Here is a 26,457-nt window from a genome sequence, read left to right as displayed (position 1 = left end):
TTCTCGCTCGTTGGTTGCTCCCGCCCTCGCCTCGCTGACTCCCCCCAGCGTTCTCGCCTCCGCGCAGAGCTCACTGAGGAGCGGCTCTGCGGTATCAGCTGTTATTGCTGCTCTTACAGTGGTCACGCTCCCTTAAGTACTCTGAAGTACCGCTAAACTGTAAGCTCCTCGAGGGCAGGGAGTCTGCCTACCAACTCAGGTGTACCGGGCTCTCTCAAATGCTCACTATACTGCTCTGCACGGGGTAAGCACGCAGTAAATACTCTCAATTGATGGAAATGGCCTAATGTGCAGCTGGGAGAAAAACTCTGGTTTAATCGGCTGCCCGGAGTTTCAGATGATCCCTTGTAGCTCAGTGTTGTGTGAACGTGCGCGCGTGTCAAAGCGAAGAGAGTACGCAGCGTGTCTGTCGTGGCGGTAGCAGAATGCAGGGCTGTGAAGCTCAGTTTCCTCAGCGTTCGGGGGTGAAGCCGCTCAGATCTTTCATTTGTTTTTTAAGTTTAGCCCTCTCTTGGTAGACCTTTGGTTTCTTTTAGATTCGGCTGCTCTGCTAACAGCTTGTGGGATAGGTTAGGCATTTTGGAATTTTTCACCTGCTCTTACGTCCCAGACTCAGTCCAGACAACTTTGCTGCAAATTCCAGCCTTTCCTATGGATCCCTTCAAGCTTGCATGTATCCTTTGACATATCAGTGGTTGGTTGGGCTCATACCTGAAAAGAATGTTCCCTAGGGCTGTGGTGTTTGTTATAACGAAGTGCAGGCATTTCTCCAGTTTCTTTTCTGCTTACTCTTACAGGGGAAAATATTTACTTCTATGGAGCCGGAACATGATATTAATGATGTGTGTCTGTATCCTAATTCAGGTATGTGGAACGTATCAAATACTCAGTTGGAAAAGTGTAGGCCATTTTTTTACAGAGCCATGATCTCAACAGAGAGACAGTTTTTCTGCACCTGGCTAGAACTTGGCTATCATAATTATGGAATTTGGTAAGTGCGTACTATGTGCCAAACACTATACTAAGCCCTGGGATAGGTACAGGTTACTCAGGTTGTCCACAGTTCCTGTCCCACATGGGGTTCACTGTCTTAATCCCCATTTTACAGATGAGGTAATTGAGGCACAGAGAAGTGAAATGACTTGCCCAGGGTCACCCAGCGGACAAGTGGTAGAACAGGGATTAGAATCCAGGTTCTTCTGACTCCCGGGCTTGTGCTCTATCCACTAGGCCACGCTGCTTCACCCATCTTAACACCGTCTCCTAACTCAGCTGGACAAATTTCCTAGCACACCCCATTGGGTTTGAATGAAAATGGAGCTAAAAACTGAGTTTTCGTCAGCTTGCTGGTGGTTTTGCAGCCTTCAGTGCCTCCGTCTCATTATCTTTCCCTCAGGCATTTGCTTAAGTGAAGGGCATTCTGTAAATAAGTAAATCAAATATTTGAACAGGAGTGCAGTAATCCATATTTTCATTCTGCTGAAGAAATGTCTGGCGATGTACATCTATGGCCATTCATTCCTAACTGCGTTTATTTTAATTTCATCCCTTGTTAGCTTAAAAAATTATGTAAAGAAAATATCAGTGTGTATATCCCGTATATAACAATAATAATATTTATTCTATAGATAGCTTTTCATCTTCAAAGTATTTTGCAGAAATTAATTAAAAAGGCAGACTTAGAACAACCAAGGAAATAGTTTCTTGCGGGGTATAAACACAAGTGGACGTGACCTTTAACTGTTTCTTTGTGGTTTGGCCCTTAGCTCCGCTGATGCACGAGCTGGGAGAATCCTCGCTCTCATTACGTAATGCCCTCCCCCAGCCCCCGCCTTCAAATGCTTTGACATTTTCCTCATTTTGTTCCCAGTCGGTTTGAGTAAAGCAAATATTTTAACTTCTGCGTTAGCAACGTTTTCGTGTTTGCGCGCTCTGAGAGGGAACGTGGGAGGCAGAAGTTTGTCCCAGACTGGCTGCAGTTGTAGTGGGAGCCGTGAATCATGGTCTGCTTGTATTGCTTCTCTGGTGTTCTAGGGAGCTCTTAGCGTTTCTCGGATTGATCTTTCTCCTCCCAGGCCCGCTCGGGTTACCCAGACAAGGGTGATGATGAAGAGAGAGTTCGGAAGCTGCCCGGGACTCAGACGGGGCACTGTAGGAAGGGGTAGAAGCAACACAAACCCTTGGAGCAGTAGGTCAGGTTGCAAGTAGGACCGAAAATCAACCCTTGAACTAAAATCTTCGAGTGGTCAGTCTGGCCCAGAAGTCCGTCTCCAGCGACGGCAACAGGATGAGCAGAGTGAGGCAGGGGGTGAGCGGGATCCAGAATGGGCTTGCCGGGGATGTTCCGTGTTTCGGTTTATCGAGGCCCTACTTCGTGCAGAGAATACACTGTGAATTTTGGGAGAGGAGAGATAGAATCAGTTAACCAGCGGTGTTTATTGAGTGCTTTTCGTGTGCGGAGCTTGGGAAAGACGAGACAACCCCTGCCCATATACGGCCCGCCGCCTGATGGGAGACCGACACAGTCGTTTATAGATAGGAAGAAGCAAAGATTGGAAACCCAGATATATTGGATCAGGAAATAAATAATGGACAAAAGTGCTTCAGGTGACTATGAGGGCATAAATAATAATGTGGAGGAAAATTGCTGAAGTGACACTTGGGAGGGTGTGACCGGGAGGGAAGTAAAATGAATTGGGCAAAGTTTCCTGAAGGAGGTGATATTTCAGGAGTTCTCTGAAGATGGGAGAGATTGTGGCCTGATGGATTTGAATGGGGAGGGAGTTCCAGGCAGGAGCGAGGGGTCGGAGGAGGGAGGGTCAAGGATTAGGCGCAGCGAGAAGTTTAGCTTTGGAGGAACAAAGAGTGTAAACTCTGGGGCGCAATGGGAGAAGAGAGTGGGAGTAATAATAATAATAATGTTGGTATTTGTTAAGCGCTTACTATGTGCCGAGCACTGTTCTAAGCGCTGGGGTAGACACAGGGGAATCAGGATGTCCCACGTGGGGCTCACAGTCTTCATCCCCATTTTACAGATGAGGGAACTGAGGCCCAGAGAAGTGAAGTGACTTGCCCACAGTCACACAGCTGACAGGTGGCAGAGCTGGGATTCGAACTCATGAGCCCTGACTCCAAAGCCCGTGCTCTTTCCACTGAGCCACGCTGCTTGAGGAGAGAGCTGATTTTAGTGCCTTTAGGCCAGTGGTCAACAGTTTCTGCAAGATGCAGAGAGGAATTGGCCTCCATTGAAGGTTTTTGAGGAGTGGGGAGACAAAACAGGATGATATAGAAAAGGACCTGGTGGGTAGACATACGGACCGGAGAAGGGGGAGTCAGGAGGCTGTAACAGCCTAGCCTACGATTTTAATCATTTAGAAAGTGTTCAACAGAATAAGCAAATTCTTTACTCCTCTACTTTACTCTCCTCTACTCCTTTACTCCTCTCTTCTATTATAGCTGCTGAGGAGAGACCCTATTTTCTTACCTTTACTTTATGAAGTTTAGTTTTGGAGTTAATGACTTTGCTTGAGTTGGGGAAGGAGAATTCTCGATGTCTTTTAGCTGAAAATCTTTTCGAAATACCTGCCATTATTCGAGAAACTCTCGGGCAGTGATTCTTTTTGACATCTATTAGAAAGCCTGAATAGAGAAGCGGCGTGGTTCAGTGGAAAGAGCACGGGCTTTGGAGTCAGAGGTCATGGGTTTGAATCCCGGCTCTGCCACTTGTCAGCTGTGTGACTGTGGGCAAGTCACTTAACTTCTCTGTGCCTCAGTTCTCTCATCTGTAAAATGGGGATTAAGACTGGGAGCCCCACGTGGGACAACTTGATTCCCCCGTGTCCACCCCAGCGCTTAGAACAGTGCTCTGCACATAGTAAGTGCTTAACAAATACCAACATTATTATTATTATCATTATTAAATGTTTTGCTTAGGCCGTGTATTTTCTGTCAGTATAGGAACTAAATACTCTTTGCTTTGGGCATACTCTTCTTAACGGAGGAATGGACACGTACAGATCATCCGTGATTTTTAATAGTGCCGAAGGGCACAGTAGCTAAAGTCCTGGTCAGCCCCCTTCTGTCGGGGGGAAAAAGGCTTCTCGGTATCCATTAGTCTGCTAACTAGTATGGTTTCTGACACAGCAGCCAGTCCTAGGTATTTCAGAGGAAAATAGAGAAAGCTCCCTCATCGCAGTTTGATTGTGCGGGTATGGGGATTTATTCTTGACAATCAGCGTTTCACCTTGACGCGTAGCTCTTGCAAGACTTCCATCTTTTCACCTTAGTTGCTCTGAAGGTCTTTGATGTTTCTGCTGAATTAAGCTTTTCGAATAGTCATTTTATTTTTCCGTCTCTACCGGTAGAAACTTCCGGCATTCCTTACGCTTTTTGAAAGGCTTATTTTTCTCCACATTCGTCATTGGTTTCAGTTCCCTCCCCCTCGCCCCCTCACCACCTTAGATTGATAACAGATCAGTTTGTATCACTTTATATGGTCTCAATGGATCTTGTCCCATTGAAGAAAAGAATCTAGTTTAATCCAGTCTGAGTTCTCTCATATGTAATCAGATTAGAGTCTGCTATGTGGTTTGTTAGGTGTGGCTGTGTTCCCTTGTGAGATGCTCAGTGTTAACAAGCTGAGCCAGTGGAGACAGGTAGAAGAGACGCCTTTTGATCAGGACGCTCCTTTTCTGTTGTAAGATTTCCCGTATCGTGCAGGGCTCGATACTACTGCTAGGTTCAGTCCCTAAGATTTTTTCCTCTTTAATTATGGCTGAAGGCTTTTGGAGTGTGCGTTGCCAACACTGTGTTCTTTTGCCCATGAAGCACAATCAGTATAATTTGCGTTCTCCTGTTCTGGCTCCAGAGCTCTCCCTCTCATTGAATGAAGCTTTTATTTGTCTCTCGAGCTTTAGAAAATGCTCAGATGCCAGAGGTTTTACAGGTCCCATTAGGCACCGGAAGAATTCATAAAGTGTTTCTGGCCTTTCTGAAGGTAACAGAAAACATTTCTAGAAGATTTTGACTTTTACTTTTTTGAGCACCATATTCTTGTGTTTCCGACTTGGCCTTTATTGTATCTCTCAGTGTTTTGGTCTCCTCCGGGTAGGTATGTGAATATGTGCCGGTTCTCCTTGTTTTTTAAATCTAGTGAGCTTGAGATATCACACTGCAATGGTTCGTTGTGATTCTGGCTGGGTATGCATTCTCCTCTCAGATGGAATATTAATTGACCCTTTTCTCAGCCTCACTAGAATATTTATCATGACACATTTTCTTTAATATTAACCTTCTATCTTGTTTTGGGCCCCACAGAGCTGATCCACAAAATAATTACTTTTTACATTCGTTTGTCAAAGGGACCTGTGGCATAGATCTTCTGACGCGTTCATCTTAACTCTCTAGCTCCACATTTAATTTGGTCTTCCGTCACTTGGTTCCGCCACCATATTTCCAAATTGATGATGGAATAAGCAAGAATACTGATGCGATCACAGAAATTTGGGGCTCATTTTCATCTTACTGGGCTTCTTTTAAAAGCACAAAGTTTTCTTCTTGGTCTAGAGTTGAACCATTCCCTAAGATTACATCACAGCAGGGTAGATGAGAGAAGAGTTGGTGGTGATAGTCTTGCTGTACTGTGTGATGGTCTTTAAAGGCCCACTAGTTTGAAAGCATCTGAGAAGTTACAAGTTGGAAAGAAATGGAGGGATAGAGAACATTTCTAGACTGTGAGCCTGTTGTTGGGTAGGGATTATCTGTACTTGTTGCCGAATTGTACTTTCCAAGCACTTAGTACAGTGCTCTGCACACAGTAAGTAAGCACTCAATAAATACGATTGAATGAATGAACATTTCTCCAAGAACCTCGTTATCTCAGTGCAAAAACTGGGATCTGCTTTTTCTTGATTTGGGACTGGGAGAGGCCCCGGCCTTTTCTTTTACTAATTACAGGTACCGAGTATTGTAACTGCAGTGTTTCTTCCAGTGTCCCTTGAATTCTTTTAAAAAGCATTCAGTCTTTTGTGCAACTGGATCTCCTTCAAAGCAAGCAATCGCTCCTTTTTATCCAAATATTTTAAAAGGGAAGAACAAATGTGGAAAGATAATCTTTCATGGCAAAATGTGTTGACCACGTCATTGTCATTGTGTGTTTTTAGGAATGCTTCTGACAGCCAACGAAACCCCGAAAATGGGTGTCTATTACATTCCGGTAAGTACAACAAACAAATGCTGTAGTGAAAGGAGAAATGAGCAAAGTAGCTCATTTAAGCCGTCTGTTCTCGGAGGGAGTGTGAGTCTCACTATTTAAATGATGCACAACAGATCTGTTTGGGGATTGAATTAACTCCTTGGAGTTAGAAAAATGCCAAAATGTTTATTTTAAAAGACCAGAAGGGAAGTTGTTGAATCTCAAGGTAAAACAACTAATGGAAATGGTGATGTTGGTATATACGGCTCTCCTTTTACTTTCTAACTGCTCTAGAATTTTTCCTTTTGAGAATGTTATTGACATGCAGAGCCAAATGCAAACTTAAAAGAATAAGTACCCTATCAGAGCTGTAGTTGTCAGTTTCTCATTGTTTGAAGTCAAAAGTGTAGCATTTTTCCTGCTCATGTAATTTTGAGTTGGTTTACTTGGAACAAGTTCTGTTTTATAGCAGTTAGCGATTTCAGGGAGGGTACTTGGAGATCTTTTTGAGGGCCCAGAACCTCCAGTGGAAAAGGTATTGACTCCTGAAAAAACTATGCGAAGTTCCTACTGTTCTTGTGGTCATATACTGCTGGCTTTTAGGTCTTCCAGTCACTCCAGGGTTGAGCTTTGCACCACGGGACAGTAACAAGAAGACCCAGATCCTTCCAGTGATTTGAAGGCACAGCTCTAGTGATAAGGGAAATTATACTGATTGTGCTTCATGGGCAAAAGAACAGTAATAAGGGTCGTTGTGGGCAGGGAATGTGTTTGATGTTATATTGTGCTCTCCCAAGCGCTCAGTGTAATGCCTTGCACACAGTGAGTGCTCAATAAATACGATTAATAGTAATAATAATAATAAGAATAAGGGAAGGAAGGCAGGCATGCTAGGTGTAATTTGGTTTGGACTTCAGGCTATGAAAGAAATCTCAGAACACGTATGGTGGGTATGTCTTCTATTCGAGGTTTTATTTAGTCTTACTTTTTCCCCAAGGCCCACGTCGATCTGCCCCTTCCGTTAGTGATGCTCTGAATGTTATGCTTGCTGATAGATTCGAGGGGCATGCCACTCCTGAATTTATCAGTTCTAATGAACGGTCATTTAAACAGTGACGTCTACTGTCCCGCATAATTCTTAGCCCCACGTTCACTGCAGAAAATCACAAAGTTGTACTTGTATTTTTGTTGCACCATGATCTCCGTTCCTAAAAGGGGTTGAGATTTTTCACCTCATTATCTGTTAGGCCTCAGATTTACTCAAGCAAAATCTCAACTTAAATCCTCAAGGCACCACCGGCTCAGTCCCAGTATTCAGACTCCTACCGGGGCACTAGCCCATGTTGTTGCCTTCCTTTATATCGATCCTACTTTTTAGGGATACACCATCTAAATTCCTAATTTTTCTTTCTTACATCCCTAACTTTCCTTCTAATAGCCTATTATAGATTGCTCATCCGTGAATTTATGTAACTCTTTTTTGAACCAACTGGTGTGGCTTGTGTTAATCTTCAAGTAGACTTCACAAGCTGTGTGAAGCTTCGTTTTGTCTGTTTTGTACCTCTAAAGCATTGGTGCCCTTTCAGTTTCAGGATTTGGCAAGGAACATATTCTCCATTTGCCCTGCCCTCATGTTTTAAGGGTCGTTTTTTTTTTAAAAAAAAAAAAAAAACTTCAATCATATTCCTCCTTATTTTGGATCTCTCCAGGCTGAAGAGTCCTAAGTCATTAAACCATTCCTCCAAAGCAAGTTCCTACGTTGATCATCTCATTAGACCTTCTCTCTCTCATACCCTTACGGTTAAGCACCTGGGGAACACCCCTCCGACACCGGGAGCCTGTTCGGACACGGGACACCTCGTTTTTGGAAGAAACGGTTTTTAGCATATGTGCGACATTGGTCACGGCGAGCACTGCAATGCCAGTTTTCCCATGTGTGGGTTTTTGCCAGAATGAACAACCCCCGCCCCCTTCTTCACCGCCCTTTCCCCAGTTTATAGGAGACCTGGCCGTACTCCAGTTACAGGCATATCCTGGTTTTAGTCTGTGGCAAAATTATACCTTTGGTTTTCCATCCCCATCCAGCCTTTTTGGCTGTTGCCACACACGGGACTGCTGATTTAAAAGAAGAGTCAACAGTGAGTCAAACCTCTTTCCTAAGTCATGACTGATAGCTCCAAGTCCGTCATCATGCATTTGCAATTTGGATGATTTTTCCCTACTGCATTTCCTTGCACTGGCTCACATTAAAGCTCTTCTGCCAATTTTCAGCCCACTCATTCAGCTTTATGAGGTCTTTCTGGCGTGCATTCTCATCTTCAGGGTATTCCATCACCTGGAAGAGTTTTGTGTCCTCTGTACACTTTGAGATTTCACTGCCCACTCTCTCTCCCAGTTCATTTGTGACGTTACAAAACAGTTTTCACGAACGGTGGAAGGAGGAGGAAGGAATAAGAGAATAATAGGAATCAGATAGCCTTTTGGGATAGGAGTAATGGGCAACCTTCTGACGAGCCGCACCACTGATGTGGTATCTCAGAGTTAATTCTCAATCCGCTGAGGGAATATGACTGAATATCCGCCTTCCCCTTCAAAATCCTGATAGGGTAACAAAGTCTGAGGGAGGTCCTTAGGCATGTTCTACATTGGCTAATGAAAATTTCACTCGACTGTAGACAGCAGAGCCAACAAGTGAGTCTTTGGACTCTTCTAGGCTTAAGTATAATTATACCTGATTTCAGAGATCTGAGGATTGAAAAGTCTGTGAGCATGCTGGAAGAGGTGCATAATTACCACAATTGGGAGAGCAATTAGGCGTCTGTTAACTTGCAAGGGGTGATATTGAAACATCATTTAAAAAAAGCAGTACCCAATTGGGACCTCCCCCTAACAACGTATTATCCTTGGAAATTTTTTGTGAAAGTCCTTGAAAGGGTGTTATGCACCAGGGACAAAGCGTTGAATTTTGCCTTGCGAGCTCAGATTTAACTGATAGCTGTGAAAAACCCAAGCCTTAAAAGCCTGTTTCTTAGCTACTTCTCTTGAGGGGACAGGGCAAAAACACAAATTACTGTAGCTAAGGACAGCATTACGCTGACATCTATGATCTGAGGTTTTTTAAATTTTTCCCTCTCCCTTGGCACAGTTTTTTAGACGGCATGATCTGGCTTTGAGATGTTTTACTTTGCCATATAGTCCTTGCTCTTTTTAATGTTCCTCCAAAATGGAGAGATAGCCCAGGGGTCTGAAATCATGCCATTTTCTGAAGATCAAGTCAAGCTAAAGAGCTGATATTTGGCAAGGAAGAAGGTGTCAGTCCCAAATAGATGAGCAAGATGCCAAATTAGGGTGGTTTGCTGGGTGGATCTAACAGCATCTGCCGGCTTTGGCAAAGTACCTTTGGTCCATCTAGTGCAAAAACTTGGAAACCAAGTTTTTGGGGGACTGTACTATTCACTTAGCTTAACGCTCATAGTTTTCAGAATGTGTTTCCCCAAAGTATAATTGTACTCATGGCAGAGCTGCTTTGATTAAACTTTCAAGAACTTTAATCTGTGCAAACTTGAGGAACGAGCGTGAGAGGAACATGTTTCAACTCTTATCCACCCGGGAGTTCCTTAATTTGCTACAGGATGCGGATTTTTATTTTAGGGTCACTCAGATGTCAGCAGAGCAGAGGGTCTAGAATCGAGATAGGGTTAGGGGCTCCGGAGTCCTCGGAACGCAAGAGCTGTTCCATCTCTCGGCGGGCGGGGGGTGAAGCAGCGCAGTGATCTCCAGGCTGGCCACCGGTGAGGGGCACGTCAGGGACAGCATCTTCATCAGTGGTATTTTTTGAGTGCTTAATCTGTGCAGAACACTGTTCTAAGTGCTTGGAAGAGTACGGCAGAACAGAGTTGGTAGACAGTTCCCTGCCCACAGTAGCTTACAGTGTAGAGGAAAAGGGAGAAAGGAGATGGGTAGAGAGGCAGCAGCCTTCTTTTGTTTCTCTTTATGTTCCGTAAGGCAAAAGCAGGGACAAGAGGGAGGGGAAGGAAGGAGAAAGAGGAACTGCAGCTACTTCCATCTGTGTGTTTTGGTTTTGGTGTTTCAATGTAAGTGTTTACTCTGCGTGTCCCACGTGAGACTCACAGTCTTAATCCCCATTTTACAGACGAGGTAACTGAGGCACAGAGAAGCGACTTGCCCGAGGTCATACAGCAGACTCAGGGCAGTGTTGGGCTTAGAACCCGGGTCCTCTGACTCCCCAGGCCCGTGCCCTCTCCACTAAGCCTCGCTGCTTCTCGTGGGTTAGGTGGGTGAGGAAGAGGAGGGAGAAGCCGTGGAGGTAGAAGGGCCAGGCTCGAGAGCAATCAGTTGAGTAGGGGGACGAGAAGAGGACAGCCCTGTAGGTAAGGATTGATTTGTGTGGGAATGAGGGCAACAGTGGGCCCAGGAGTAGCAGCTGCTATGGAAACAGCTGGAGAGAGCACAGGCAAGAGAACACAGTGCTTTCCACTGTTCCTTCCCCGCCAGTCACTGTTCCCACAGCTCTCCAATCTCCTCTCCTCCAGCGCTTTCGACAGCTCCCCGCTCTTGGGCTGCAGTCTTCCTCCCTCCCTGGTCCTTCGTGTGGACCTTTTCTTCTTTCCCCTTTCCCTTGCCCCATCTATCCGTTGGGAACATTTCGAGTCAGTCTTTGTCTGGGAGGAGTCACCTCCGAGCAGATCAGAGCTCTCAGAGGTGGTGACCTCGGTGGGCAACCGTCTGTCCCCGCTGCCAAGCCCAAGTCTCTTATCAACTGTCCTGCTTCTCTTTCCAGTTCTCCCGGGTCGGTTCTTCCCAGCCACCATTCCAGACCCTGCCACCCTTCGTTTATTCATTCACTGTCATATTTATTGAGCGCTTACTGTGGGCAGAGCACTATACTAAGCTCTAGAGAAGCAGCCCGGCTTAGTGGAGCGAGCCCGGGCTTGGGAGTCGGAGGTTGTGGGTTCTAATCCCGGCTCCGCCACTTGTCAGCTGTGCGACTTTGGGCAAGTCACTTAACTTCTCCGGGCCTCGGTTCCCTCATCTGTAAAACGGGGATTCAGACCGTGAGCCCCACGGGGGACAACTTGATTACCTTGTATCTACTATTATCTATCTATGTATCCATTATTATTGGGAGAGTACAGTATAACTTTAAACAGACACATTCCCTGCCCACAATGAGTTTACAATCTAGAGGACCCTTCCCACCATTTGGCCAGATCCCCTTGCCTGCTCTGATTATGCCTGGCCACAAGTCATCGTATGTAAGCCCGTCAAACGGCAGGGACTGTCTCTATCTGTTGCCGACTTGTTCATTCCAAGCGCTTAGTACAGTGCTCTGCACATAGTAAGCGCTCAATAAATACTATTGAATGAATGAATCGTATCTACCTGAAGGTGCCACGTTAGCTTCTTTTCCTCTAATGCAAGTGCTAAATTGCTCCCTTGGGGGATCTGCCATCTGATTGCCAAAATGAACATTACACGATTATGTAGTGTTAATCATTTAGAAGCACGTCGGCCGTAACAAGAAAAATTGAATTCCACCTCCATTTCAAGAATCTGCATCCCTCGTTAAACTGCAGACCTGTTCAACAGATAGGAGGCTAATCTGGCTGTTACACTTGATCTGTTTTACGTGATCTCACGAACTCATACACGACCCCGCTTTGGACCCCCAAGCGGGGACCTGGGGGAAGGTGACGAGGACAGTGCTGATGGGCTAACTACATGGCACTCGTTTCCCAGTCAGATCAGTCGATGGTGTTTATTGAATGCATACCGTGTTCAAAGCATTGTACTAAGTGCTTGGGAAAATACAGTAGTGTGGGCAAACACTATCCTTGCCCCCGAGGAGTTCACAGTCCAGTGAGAGCCCCCCTCTTTTGACTGTTCTGGTCTCGGGGCCACCTGGGGATGCATATGTCTCAACCCCTTCCACGATCTCTCCCTTAGCGGTCAAGGAACTGCGCCAACTTATTTCCGTCTGTGGTGGTAATGTACTCGTGGGAAAGATGAGTGTCAGCCACAGTCGAAGTTGGTCATTTTGGCTTCTGAGCAGATGATTACAAAACTCACTCTCTTTGTTAAGTTGCACGGTGGGGGTGGTGTTCTGGAGATCCTCACACAAATCCTCCCACAGAGTCCATCTCAAGAATAAATGGAAAAGCCATTTAATTTTCCCTTACTACTCCCTGAGCGTAAACTGAAATACAGTGGGATCCTGTTAAGGGAGCCCAAAGGTCAGGGTTCAGTTGACAGGGAGGATTTTCAGGAGGGAAAGCACAAATGACATCTTTGAAGCCCTGCGTGAGCAGAGGGCTATGGGTGTACAGTTTAATGGTGTAAAGCGTGGGGTTCTGACTAGTGGCACTATCCAAGTCTCTGCTCTTCTGGTATTAAACCTGATCACCTGGTAAGAAATAGGGTAAGCTTTCAGGGGTCATGATAACAATAACGCAGATAATAATGATGGTAATTAGTTATGCTACTTGTTAAGTATTTACCGAGTGTCAAGCCCTGTCCTAAGCAACTGGGGTAGATACGGGATTATTAGATTGGACACAGTCGTTGTCCCCCATGGGGCCCGCAGTCTAAGGAGGAGGGAGAATAGGTATCGACTCCCCATTTTGCAAGTGAGGAAACTGAAGCATAGTGAAGTTGTGACTTGTCCAAGGTCACACAGCAGCCAGGTTTAGAACCCAGGACCTCTGAGTCCCAGGCCCGTGCTGTTTCCACTAGACTGTACTGCGTCTCAGATTCCCATAACAACCCCAAGTAAAGCAAACAGAAGAGGGAAGTTTTGACTAATGTTGAAGGTTAGGTGTCTTGCCGGATTTGGTTCTTCAGGCACGTGGAATTCAGTTTCTCCCAACGTTCGTGTGAGAAAATTAGCTCTCTGATAACCAGACTGTAGGGTGACCAAAGACAGCACTTGTGCTCTGGCCCTGTCGGTGCTCGCCCACGGGGGCGGAGAGCGTCGGGATGTCATGCAAGTTGTAGTGAAGCCTCTGCTGGCCGTGACCACCATTCAGAATCCTGCAGTACACTTGCCCGCCTCGATCATTGAAGCACGGCATGGGAGAGAATGGATTTTAAAGCGTACGGGTGAAATCTTTGCTAAAGTATTGAGTAAGAATGCATCCTTACTTGGAAGTTGAATGAATATAAGCAGCCTCATCTCCAACCCTCGGCATGAGAAATGGATTCTAGTTCCTAGAGGCCAGAATCCCTAAAAGAAATGCCTTTCCTGGAGAAATCAGTTAGCCCCACTGCTACAGGACCATACTGTACTCCTTTTCCGTGCAGAATGTAACAGCTCCTCGACTCGGGTGTTCTGGACCCGGAAGGATGGTGGCCATACTCTGTCCCGGGTATAGAAGGGAATGTGGGGTCCTCTTGGCAATGCAGGGGGGCCAAGATGCTGCTTTGGGTGGGGCAGGGAGGCAAGCTACTTTATATCTGTCTCAATGCCTGCAACAGCACGGAGAACCAGGTTATCTGTTTAACATTTGTGTGCCTCCCTCTAGGTTGTGAGCTCCAAGCGGGCAGGGAAGGTGATGATGACGACGATAACTCGCCAGTGTAAGAAAGCAGGGACACTCATGATAATAACTGGTATTTGTCGAGTACTTATTGTTTGCCAAGGACTGTTCTAAGTAATGGGGTGGCTACAAGATAATCAGGTGTTACGTAATCTCTGTCCCACATGGGGCTCTTGATCTAAGTAGGAGGGAGATCAGGTATCGAATCCCCATTTTACAGGTAAGGATACCGATGTGCAGAGAAGGTAAGTGAGTTGCAGGTAAGTAGCAGAGCTGGGGTTAGAACCCAGGTCCTCTGATTCCCAGGCCCGTTCTCTTTTCACCACATCTCTCTGCTTGTACCAATAGTTACTCTTCTTTATCTTTTTGGGATTATAAGCAGTGATTGTTGGACAGTGTCCTCTCTGCTGCTTTTCAGGACACGTCACCCCGCTCCTCAGAAAACTCCAGTGGTTGCCCAGCCACCTCCACATCAAACAAAAACTCCTCACCAATGGCTTTAAAACATTTCACCACCTTGCCCCTTCCTACCTCACCTCGCTACTCTCCTACAACCCAGCCCGCACACTTCGCTCCTCCCACTGAGCTTCGATCTCACCTGTCTTGCCGCCCACCCCTTGCCCACATCCTACTGCCTGGAACGCCCTCCCCCCTCAAATCTGACAGACAATTACCCTCCCTCCAACCCCAAAGCCTTAATGAGGGCCCCTCTCCAAGAGGCCTTCCCAGACCAAGCCCCTCCTTTCCTCTTCTCCAACTCCCTTCTGCATTTCCCTGACTTGCTCCCTTTGCTCTCCCCCGCTCACAGCCCCACAACACGTATGTACATATCTGTAACTTATTTATTTGTACTGATGACTGTCTCCCCACCTTTTGATTGTAAGCTCATTGTGAGCAGGGAATGCGTTTATTGTTGTATAGTGCTCTGCATGCGTAAGCACTCAATAGATAGGATTGAACGAATGAATGTCCTCGTTTGCAGTCAGTTCAGAAGCCAGAGGGAAGTTTAAATTAATACATTCATGCCTGCATCTTGAAAGCTTTGCAAGATGGAGACCTCCAGTTACTCTGTCGCAGTTGTTGGCTAAATCTAAATGTTGAGTTCCAGAGCCAAGTGACCCATTAGACCCATTGTTTGTTACGTCTCTAGAGACGGATGGAAAAATGTGTGTGTTGCCTGGAGGTTCATTTGGACATTCCTCTTCACCTCCCCAGAACACTCCACTAATTTTTGTTTAGAGCAGAAGCTGTCAGGCTGTTGGGACCAACCCTTTAGAAACGAGCCTGGCTCTGAAACTAGTGATAGTGACTGAGGTATTTGTTAAGCATCTGGTATGTGCCAAGAACTCCACCAAACACTGGGGCATATATAAGATGATTGGGTTGGGCACAATCCCCAGCCTACATACAGCTCACTATTCTAGGTAGGAGGGAGAACCCATTTTATAGATAGGGAGACTGAGACGCAGAGAAGTTAAACGGACTTGCCTAAGGTGGCGGAGTAATAATAATAATAATAATGTTGGTATTTGTTAAGCGCTTACTATGTGCAGAGCACTGTTCTAAGCGCTGGGGTAAACACAGGGGAATCAGGTTGTCCCACGTGGGGCTCACAGTCATAATCCCCATTTTACAGATGAGGGAACTGAGGCACAGAGAAGTGAAGTGACTTGCCCACAGTCACACAGCTGAATAGCAGAGCTGGTATTAGAACTCAAGTCCTCTGACTCCCCAGGCATGCGATTTTTTTCTTTCTTCTTTTATTTTAATGGTATTTGCGAAGTGCTTACTATGTGTCACTGTTCTAAGCTCTGGGGTAGGTACAAATGAAGAAGGTTGGACACAGTCCCTGTGCCGCATGGAGCTCACAATCTAAGTAGGAAGGAGGACAGGTATCCCCGTTTTACAGCTGAGGAAACTGAGGCCCAGAAAAATTAAGTGATCTGCCTAAGGTCATACAGCAAGCAATTGGCAGAGCCCGGATTAGAACCAGGTCCTTCTGACTCCCGGGCTTGTGCTCTTTCCCCTAGATCGTGCTGCTCTGGAGTTGCTATGCTTATATCTTTGCCCCATGGCTGTGGTTTGAATCTAGATTGTGGCAGGCTTTGGGAGCCCCCTGAGATCAGTAGCTATGCTAGGTGGTTTGAACCGAGGCTAACCGGTGATTTGGCGAGCCCAGGGGAGACTGATTTGTTCTGTGTCCTCCCCCAAGGACCCCAGTCCTCTCGGGTGGGGGAGATAATTGGATTGGAACTTCTTAGGGGCCCCAATAGTAATCAAGATTCCTGTGGGGGAGGCGGGAGGGGCTTCTGGAGGAGCAGCAGCCTCCCCCCTCCATCCTCTTCCCCTGATTCCATAAATATAGGCAAGGCCCAGGAGTTCACGAGTATGGATAGGAGTGGGCATACACCAGGCGATTCCCGTGCCTCTGGGGAGGCCAGAAGCTGGTCGAACAATGTTGCTCTTCATGTAGGATCTGAAAGCGACAGATTGCTCATTTCATGAGAAATGTCCATTTTAGGTAAAAGCCTGTTATACACTGGCGTCATAAACAATTTAGGTAGAAATTACTGTTATTTAGCCCCACAAGCACACAGTGTTTGGTTGGCGGTACTCCTGCCAAATACGAAGAATGCTTCACCCTGGGGAACTTGAAAGCACATAAGGGATGTACATGACAGAACATAGAGTTAGCAGAACAAGTAGTTATTGAAATGCTTTGTGGAAGAGATGGTTTTTTAGGCATGTTTTGTGAGTAGGACCGCAGGCTGCCTGGGGTTATTTGGGGGTATTTGTAGGGCGTGGCGATAGCGATGAGCCAGAGAGGGTCATGAGCCAGAGAGGGTCGAGAGAGGGTCCAGTAAGTCCTGGAGCATGATAGAGATATGGGAAATTGAGGACTGGGACACTAAGTCGGAAGGCCATTTTGCAGACTTTTGAGAAGGATTTTAATAGAGAGAGGATTTTTTTTTTTTTTAGCAGGGACATGGTGATTTCACTAAGCGGGGAGGTTTTACCGCACGCTCTGATTTTCATCGATCTGGGGACTCCTGGAGTTGGAAGGGAACTCGGTAGATCATTTGTTCCACCCCCCCGGCTCCATGCAAGTGATGACTAAGCACCTTGGTCATATGGTTGTTGTTCTTATCTGGATCCTTTCCAGTTTCTCTGCATCATTTTTGAAGTGCAGAGGTCACAATTTGATCCAAGACTGTATAGTAATGTGAGTGTGAATGGCACAGAGAGAGGAGTTTACAGTAAAGGAGTGACTAATTTATAGACCCACATACTAGCTGTGAATATTAAGAAAGATGGCAGCACATTCTACTTCCCACATGCCAGAAATCCTTAAGAGAATTGCCTTTCCAGGAAAAATGAAATAGCCCTGGTCCTCAAGGCCATATTATCCTCCTCCCTTACAAAATAATAATAAGAACTGTGGCATTTGTTAAGCGCTTACTATGTGCCAGGCGCTGTTCTAAGCGCTGAGGAAGGTACAAGATAATCGGATTCTATACAGTCCCTATCCGACATGGGGCTCACAGTCTTAATCCCCATTTTACAGATGAGGTAACTGAGGCCCAGAGAAGTGAAGTGACTTGCCCAAGGTCACACATCAGACAAGTGGTAGAGCCGGGATTAAAACCCACATCCTTCTGACTCCCAGGTCTGTGCTCTATCCACTAGACCATGATGTTTGTCTGAATGGAAACAGGATAGGGACAGGTTGGGCACAGGATGTCCCCAATTTACTTCACCTTCAACTCAGTTGTTCCTTTGGACCTGGAGGATGGTGGCGATATGCCGTCCTTGAAGCAGAAGGGAGTGTGGGGGTGCGAGTGGTGCGAGAGACGAAGGTGCTGCATAATGCGGAGCCGGAATGGGATCTCACGTCTCCCTCATTGGCTGGAGTGGCACACAGGTCCTGGGTTCTCTGCTTATCGTTCTTGTGACTGGTTAAAAGGTGAAATTTCCATTAAGAGAGCAAGCAGGAGGATTAAATAACTGATCGCTGTAGCGGTAGGACAGTAATGGGCTACAGGTAAACAAAGCTATGCTTCGTTAAAGAGCACAAAACTTATTAGTTTGAAATGGTCACCAAAACTGTAGGTTCAAATTACTCAACGTTTTTATTGGCAAACCATACTTTTAGAGCAGCTGCTTCCAATTCTTGGCTCGAGCATCCTTTCATCCTCCGTGACAGTAGCATTGGAGTCGGTGGTGATTGGGTGCGGGGAGAAGGTACCAGTCATAATTCATTCAATTCATTCAATAGTATTTATTGAGCGCTTACTATGTGCAGAGCACTGTACTAAGCGCTTGGAATGAACAAGTCGGCAACAGATAGAGACGGTCCCTGCCGTTTGACGGGCTTACGGTCTAATCGGGGGAGACGGCCAGACGAGAACAATGGCGATAAATAGAGCCGAGGGGAAGAACATCTCGTAAAAACAATGGCAACTAAATAGAATCGAGGCGAGGTACATCTCATTAACAAAATAAATAGGGTAATAAATATATACAGTTGAGCAGATGAGTACAGTGCTGAGGGGATGGGAAGGGAGAGGAGGAGGAGCAGAGGGAAATGGGGGGAAAAGAGGGTTAAGCTGCGGAGAGGTGAAGGGGGGGTAGTAGAGGGAGAAGAGGAGCTCAGTCTGGTAAGGCCTCTTGGAGGAGGTGAGTTTTAAGTAGGGTTTTGAAGAGGGGAAGGGAATCAGTCTGGCGGAGGTGAGGAGGGAGGGCGTTACAGGACCGTGGGAGGACGTGGCCCGGAGGTCGACGGCAGGATAGGCGAGAACGAGGGACGGTGAGGAGGTGGGCGGCGGAGGGGCGGAGCGTGCGGGGTGGGCGGTAGAAAGAGAGAAGGGAGGAGAGGTAGGAAGGGGCAAGGTGACGGAGAGCCTCGAAGCCTAGAGTGAGGAGTTTTTGTTTGGAGCGGAGGTCGATAGGCAACCACTGGAGTTGTTTAAGAAGGGGAGTGACATGCCCAGATCGTTTCTGCGGGAAGATGAGCCGGGCAGCGGAGTGAAGAGTAGACCGGAGCGGGGCGAGAGAGGAGGAAGGGAGGTCAGAGAGAAGGCTGACACGGTAGTCTAGCCGGGATATAACGAGAGCCCGTAGCAGTAAGGTAGCCGTTTGGGTGGAGAGGAAAGGGCGGATCTTGGCGATATTGTAGAGGTGAGACCGGCAGGTCTCTGTAACGGATAGGATGTGTGGGGTGAACGAGAGAGACGAGTCAAGGGTGGCACCGAGATTGCGGGCCCGAGAGACGGGAAGGATGGTCGTGCCATCCACGGTGATAGGGAAGTCTGGGAGAGGACCGGGTTTGGGAGGGAAGATGAGGAGCTCAGGAGGAGATGCGAGCCCGAAGGGAGGGGGAGAGGACAGGGGCGGAGATGTAGATCTGCGTGTCATCTGCGTAGAGATGGTAGTCAAAGCCGTGAGAGCGAATAATGGCTTAGAGGAGAAAAAAGATGATCGATTGATTATGATATTATTAAGCACCTACTATGTGGTACATTGCAAAGTCTCTGAGGGCCGGGATGATGTGTTCTAAAGTTGATTAAGCTCTCCCAGGCGCTTATTTCAGTGCTCTGTACAGAGCAAGCACTCAGTGAGTACAAGTTGGTTTATTTGTTGCTGAGCACTCTGCTAAATGCCATGCAAACAACAATTTCTACCCACTCCATGTCCCACAAGGGGCTCACGGATTAAACGGGTCAAGGCAGACCCATAGGAAAAGGCAAGATTGCAGAGAAGCACAAGAGGTGAATGAGAAGCAAACTAAGGGTCGACGGGAATGGGGATCCCGTGGAGCCACGTTGCTCCGGGCCAGTTCCCGCCTCAGCGTCCCAGCCTCCCAAAAGCCAAACGACCAGTCCCATCAGCTCGGAGCTTGGCAGGCTTCTCTGCCAGCCCTGCTTCCCTAAGGGTGGGGCTGGTCCTCCTCGGTGGTTGGGAGGTCGGGCTGACCCGGGACGATTTGATATTCTGGATATCCTCATAATGAGTTTGTACTGAATCTTTTTTATCAACCGTAGCCAAATTTGGCGGGGCCGGAGGAATATGTGATCTTACCTTCAGTGAGCAAGCTACTTTCCGGCAAGGGGCCAGTTCTTTTCTACTTCGGCTTTCTGTAAGACCCAGTGTGGTGCTCACTGTAGATGCATAGTAAATAGTAAAATTGATGATGAGCAGACTGGGGGGGACCTGGCAAGAGCCCTTTTGAAACCCCTCAGCAAGATAATAGTAATACTACTAATAATAACAATAATAATTATGGTACTTGTTAAGCACCTGCTGTGTGCCAAGTACTGTTGTAAGTGCTAATCTCGAGGTCGGCCAAAGTCCCTGTCACACTTGGGGCTCATGGTCTTAATCTCCATTTTACAGATGTGGTAATTGAGGCCCAGGGAAGTGAAGTGACTTGCCCAAGATCACACAGCAGACCAGTGGCAGAGTCGGAATTAGAACCCAGGGCCTTCTGACTCCCAGACCCGTGTTCTGCAGAGTCCAGAAGGCTCTTAGAGGATCAGAAATAGTACCGCCAGATCTTCCTGACTGCAACACAGCTCTTTTCCCTTACGTCCTCCCACTATCATGGGGTTGCTTAGTTGTCTGATTAGCAAGAGTTACCAAGAGAAGAGGAACGAGAAGGAAAGCAACGTCCCTGCCAGAGGAGCCCAGATACAGAGCCCTTTCGCAGTGGCTTCCTGGGACCATCGCAGAGATGCGTGTCACCTTCGGCAGCCTCCGAGTACCTGCTCCAGGACCCATGCACCCCTGGAGAAGTTGGTGGTAGGTATAGGTTGGGAAACTCCCCCTTCAAGTGCTTAGCGCAGTTCTCTGCACTCAGTAAGCTCTCAAATGCTATTTATCAATTCCCCTCAGGTAGGCTGGGAGGGCTCTAGAGCCCCTCTGGAAGGCCCAGTTCGGTGCAGACTCCCCCAGTGCCTTCTCTGGCAGATATATACTACGAACGGATTCATTATCATTCTTCCCACCCCCAGTGGAGGATCACCATCTGGGAGACTGAGACCCCCCCACATCCCCCTTCCCCTCCACGTGTTCATGGTGAGCCTGTCAGCCTGCAACTGGGGGCAGGAAGTTGTCTGGGCTTTAAACTATTGAGCTCTTTGTGGGCAGAGATTGATTCTACCGATTCATTTCTACTGTACTCTCCCAAGTGCTTATTACAGTGCTCTGCACACAGTAAACGCTCAATAAATAGCCCGGCTTGGAGATGGAGTGCCTGAGTTCCAGGGAGGAGATATTGCTGAGCCGCACACACCAGGGAGCCATCGCCTCCTCTCCCTCTGAGCCGGTGACTCCCTTGACGTCCCAGAATTGAGCGACCGCTCCACAGGCATAAAGGGATGAAAGGAGCCGAAAGGGAAATTGAGGAAAGAGTGTGAGAGAGAAGGAAGAAGACTGGAGAAAAGAGGAGAGTGGAACAGCTGACAAAGGGAAAGAGACAAATAATAGTAGCAGAAATGACCCCGGGTAAAGAAACGAGAAGTGGGGAGTTCAAAGAGAGCTTGGGCCTGGGAGTCGGAAGGACCTGGGTTCTAATTCCAACTCAACCGCTTGTCTGCTGGGTGACCTTGGGCAAGTCTCTGGGCCTCAATTCCCTCATCTGTAAAATGGGGATTAAGACTGAGAACCCCATGTGGGACAAGGAATGTGTCCGACCCGATGAGCTCCTATCTATCCCAGCGTATAGTGCCCTAGTACTATAGCGTATAATACCAGCGCCTGGCTCGTGGTAAGCGCTCAACAGATACCCTAAAGAAAAAGCTACAGTCTTCCTTAAAGGGACAATGGTGGAGTAACAGGAGAAGATGCAGAGGAACATCTAAGGGTGAAGGAAAAGGGGACTGAGCAGGAAAAATGAGAAGCCTCAAGAGGGAGTAGACGGGCAGGAGTACCAGGCCAGAGAGGGGGAGACAGAGACCAAATATGGGGAGATACAGGTGAAAGGAGAAACAGATGGACTGACAAAAGAGTCAATAGAAGTGATAAGTAGGGAGAGGAGGCAGTGATTAAGAGATTGACGGGGAGGTAAGAAACAGTACATACCCATGGGTGTAGGTAGATACACAATTCATTCCAATTTATAGCTTTTAATTGTCAGGTTAGAGCAAGGCACATAATCTGAAAATTAAAATATTATTTGCAAGGTTAAGTTTTAAAAATGTTTCAAACCCGATGCGGAAGGAAAATTTAGAGGAAAATTGAGATGGAAGAGCATACTAGTGTTGGAACCAGAAAATGAAAACTCCAGATTGCTTATATCATCTTCCTTAAGAAATATAGTAAGTCCTCAAAATGGTGTGTATCCTAAAATGAGAAAGCATATCAATAATCGATTCTAGGTTAACTGAGATATTCCTGTTAGGCAGACACCTCTTGTTACACTGTGCAGGCACATCATTTTTTTCATTAATGGTTATCACCGGGGATATCGTTTGGTATGAGACTGAGAAATAATTGCCAGTGAGTAATAAATCGTTTTGCCTTGCTCACAAATCCAAGGCAAACAAGTTGTTTGTGTTTTTACCAACGGGAAATTTGGGCTTCCTGTTGTAATCTAAACATGTTGAGAGTAAAACGTGATATATGTGGCTTATTTTCAACAAAGGAAATCCTCTCCATTTCCCACCACAACTTAATGAATCACAAGAATAGCAGAGATACAAAAAGCATCAACGTGGTGACAGGAAGCAATTTTCTGGGTATCCTGTTGATTTTTTAAAAAAGCTGTAATAGTTTAAAATTTGCTCTACTAGGAAAGTAGTTGTGCATTTTGTATTAAAATAAAAAGTGGCCCATGCTTGTTCTCTGCAGGTTTACCTATAACTAACTTAGAGTGATACAATTTGGTGTAGCTAGGTCACCGTACTCTAGTCTGTTACTAGACAAATATTTTGTCAATTTCCATTGGCTTGTTGTCATCTCCTTCTCCCCCACTATCCTTTCTTTCTCTTCCCTTTCCTCCTTTTCTCCCTACACCTCTGACAACCTTGGGGAGCTTAAAAGATACGGTGCTGCTTTGTCGTAGCTCATTTTTTTAAAAAGGTATTTGTTAAGTGCTTACTATGTGCCAGGCACTGTGCTAAGCACTGAGGTAGATACAAGACAGTCAGGTGGACACAACCCATTTCCCACTTGGAGCTCACGGTCTTAATCTCCATTTATACAGATGAGGTAACGGAGGCACAGAGAGGTAAAGTGACTTTCTCAAGGTCACAGAGGAAGACAAGTGGTGGAGCCGGGATGAGAAACTAGGTCTTCTGACTCCCAGGCCTTGCCCTTTCCACGAGTCCAAACTGTTTCTCATTTGAATTCTTCCCGCTTTAGTGCTGGAGAAGCCCAGCCACAGCCGTAATGCTTTCTTTCAGTCTGCTTTAGTACTACACATTTACAGATCAGACTGTTAAAATGAGGCAAAAAAAATAAAAATCATCCATGACCTTGCAGTGACTGTAACAACTGATGGGAATCGTCATTGACCAATATTAAAATGAACTACCCCTAAAGAGAATTTAAAACTGGTTGAAATGACTTCTTTCCTAGCAGTTTGTGTCATATTCAAGATTGGAATAGTTTCTAAAAGGAAGTAATAGAAGCTTCACTGCCTGTGGCCTTTGAAACTGGCTGGGATAAAGCAGTTGATGCTACTGGAAAAGGTTTTGTGTCCAGGTCTTTTCTTTTTTTCCTTTTTTATGACTATGATCCAGCCACCTGGTAATTCTGAATTCCTAACAAAATAGATAGGCTTTCTGTAATGTTGAGTTTATGATCACCTTTAAATGTACTGATTCTCAACTTGATTATTGGAATTTAAAATATCCATTTTCATAGCAAGCACTCTTAGAGTACTTATTACCCAGAATTAGATGCTCTGTGAATAGTTTTTTTTTTTTCCTTTAATTTTTGGGGCTGAGATCTGCACATCATTTTACCAAAGTCTAAAGAACCTCAAGGGGAATCTTTGATTTGTAAAAAGTGAAATTTATTATGATCTTTTTGAACACCTACCAAGTCCCATCCCCCAATGCCCCCTTCCACCCCCTTCCACCCCCTCCCCCTTTCTTGGTTTTTGGTACTCTCACGGTGTGGATACGTACACTTAAAGGAGGTTAAAGAATTGTAAGGTGCTGGTGAATAGACCCTGAAAAATAATTCAGAAAGACTTTTGCCTGGAAGGAAGTAAAACAGATCAGGAAACCGCTGAGGCTGTCACCAAGGCTGATCCTCTGAAACCATCTGTTTCACTCTTGGCAGTAGCCACACTGTAAACAGGTCTCAGGGAATGCATGTGGCCAGGTGTGTGATCCAGAAGATAAATACATGCTCACATGATGCAAGTTGGCCTTGTGCCTGCGGCACCCAAGGGGTGCGTGCGTATGGGGGCGTGTGGGAGGGTGTGCATACGCGCGTCTGCATGTGCTTGTATACGTCTACACATCCTGCAAACAGTATTTTGATGCATTTAGGAAATTACGGGGAGGAAGAGGGTGGGAAGGATATTGCTGTAGGAGTGTTGGAATGATTGTTATTGCAAACTCTGGAGTTGGGTTGAGGCTTTAGGCTTTTCTAAAGAAGTGTGGTAATAAATTGCAAATAATGGGTGCATGGGGACTATGTCAAAGCTTCCAAAAAAAAAAAAGCCCCAAAGGAACCTGTCCTGATAAACCCACATCTATTTTCTTGGATTATGGTGGTCTTTGAAGGGGGATGGATCAGTTCGAGGAACCTTTTTTACCTTCCTTAAATAGACTTTCAGGATGATGGAAGTCAAAATTATCTTCCTCTTTGGTCTCAGATCAAATGTTCATTTAAAGGAACCTGGATGTCTGAACACTGGCCCACCTACTGTTAAATACTGACTTGTAGCATAGGTTAGTTTAGCCTGTTTCCTCAAAGATGGATTGAAATTTCCATACAGAGAAATATTCGGATGTTTCCCACTCTGCGAAAGGCACCCCCCCCCCTTTTCCCCTTTTCAGATATCTCTTGTAATTCCAGGTTTCCTGATCCAGAAGATTCCTCGGAATCTGAGTTACTTTAAGTTCCTACTCAAAATTATGGGTCCATTTGAGGGTTGGGATCAAAGCACCCCAAAATCCAGTGGTTTTCAGTGTGACTAAGACAGTACCCATTAGATGTTCACTCAGTTCTACTGTAATGCATATTTTTATTTCTAGCATTACTATTATTACGTAAAAATAATAATTATGGTATTTGTTCAGCACTTACTATGTGCCAAACACTGTTTTAAGTGCTGGGTTGATACAAGATCATCAGTATGTCCCACGTGGGGCTCACACTCTTGATCCCCATTTTACAGATGGGGTAACTGTGAGGCACCGAGAAGTTAAGTGGCTTGCCCCAGGTCACACAGCTGAGAATGGCAGAGTCAGGATTTGGCCCTCCTCCTCTGACTCCCAAGCCCATGCTCTTTCCACTAAGCCACACTGTTTCTCTACGTTTGTTATGTCAGGGAATTAGGGAAGATTCATCCAACAATGTGAGCCTATTTGGACACAGTGCACTGTGGTGTTGGAAGAACTGGTTCGTGCGCATGGAGAGCAGGCATGGGATGAATCCCTTAATTTGAGATTTTGCAAGAGCTCAGCCCTGATAGCATTGAAATCTGGCAATTTCAAGGTAAAAATAGATCAGAAGAGTCTAACTTTATACCAGGTTGCAGTTAAGAGCTGAGGAATTCTGTCTTATAGACTGCAAACTCCTCGTGGAGAGGGAACGTGTCTGCCAACTCTGTTGTATTCTCCCAAACACTTAGTACAGAGCTCTGCACACAGTAAGTGCTCAATAAATACCGTTGATGATGATGATGATGTTGATGATGATGTTAGGGGCTCCATTTCATTTCTTAGCACTATGCTTAGCTCCATGCTGCAGTGTTTGCCAAGCAAGTATATCTGAGAGGTTCCTGTCCATGACTTGCAAAATATATGGGGGTAAATGGACAGAACAATAACAGTTAAATACAAAATCTGTGTTACAAGATGATAATGTAAAATAAGGTATCTAATCAGAGGTCTTGGAGAGAGGAGACTCCACACCTCAGGGCTCCAGGCCTAGTCTGTGATTTCAAAGAGAAGGACACACATCTCTGGGCCTCAGATACCATGTCTGTAAAATGGGGATATGGGCTATGTCCAACCTGATGATGTTGAATATACCCCAGAGCTTAGTACAGTGCCTGGCACACATTAAGCACTTAATAAGTACCATTTTAAAAAAAATACAGTGGCCTCCCCAGGACTGGACAGCTCTGAATGTTCTTATTGATCAGAGGCACTCTGTGATGCTCTAGTGGGTTGCTGGCACAGCCTTGCTTGGGTGGCTTCGGAGGCCCCGGTCTTGAGGGGGTTCCATGCCACCCTGGCCTCCACTACTGCATCAGTGAACTGTGTGGGCCAAATTTCACTTTGCCTCCTGGAAATTCATTGTCTTCCATGGGTTAGTGAAGAACAGCTCCGGATTCCAAATCAGGCTTGATTTTGAATTTTTCTCATGAGGTAAACTCTTCTGGATCGCAAAATTGAATAAGTACTTGTTTGTCAATTGACATCTGTTTCAGCTGAACATGGGAATAGGGTTCAGACCTCCATAAATAGCTTCAGAAACACCCAAGTGGTTTTTTGAAACTGTCTCTTGATATCCTGATCTTTGCAA

At 46.1% G+C, this 26,457-nt stretch overlaps 1 protein-coding gene across 1 annotated transcript in view; it reads left to right on the top strand.

Annotated features, from left to right (window-relative positions):
• Positions 1–26,457, top strand: part of NOL10 (nucleolar protein 10) — a 101,000-nt gene that overhangs the window by 32,368 nt on the left and 42,175 nt on the right. The window contains exons 12-13 of the mRNA XM_029073524.2: positions 798–864; positions 6,162–6,214. Of these exons, the coding sequence (XP_028929357.1) occupies positions 798–864; positions 6,162–6,214 (120 nt within the window). The remainder of the gene's footprint in view (positions 1–797; positions 865–6,161; positions 6,215–26,457) is intronic.

The sequence above is a fragment of the Ornithorhynchus anatinus genome, chromosome 1 (assembly GCF_004115215.2).
Source record: "Ornithorhynchus anatinus isolate Pmale09 chromosome 1, mOrnAna1.pri.v4, whole genome shotgun sequence".
Lineage (NCBI taxonomy): Eukaryota > Metazoa > Chordata > Mammalia > Monotremata > Ornithorhynchidae > Ornithorhynchus > Ornithorhynchus anatinus.
Note: the sequence above shows the minus strand (reverse complement) of the source record. Positions and strands in the feature narration are given on the sequence as shown.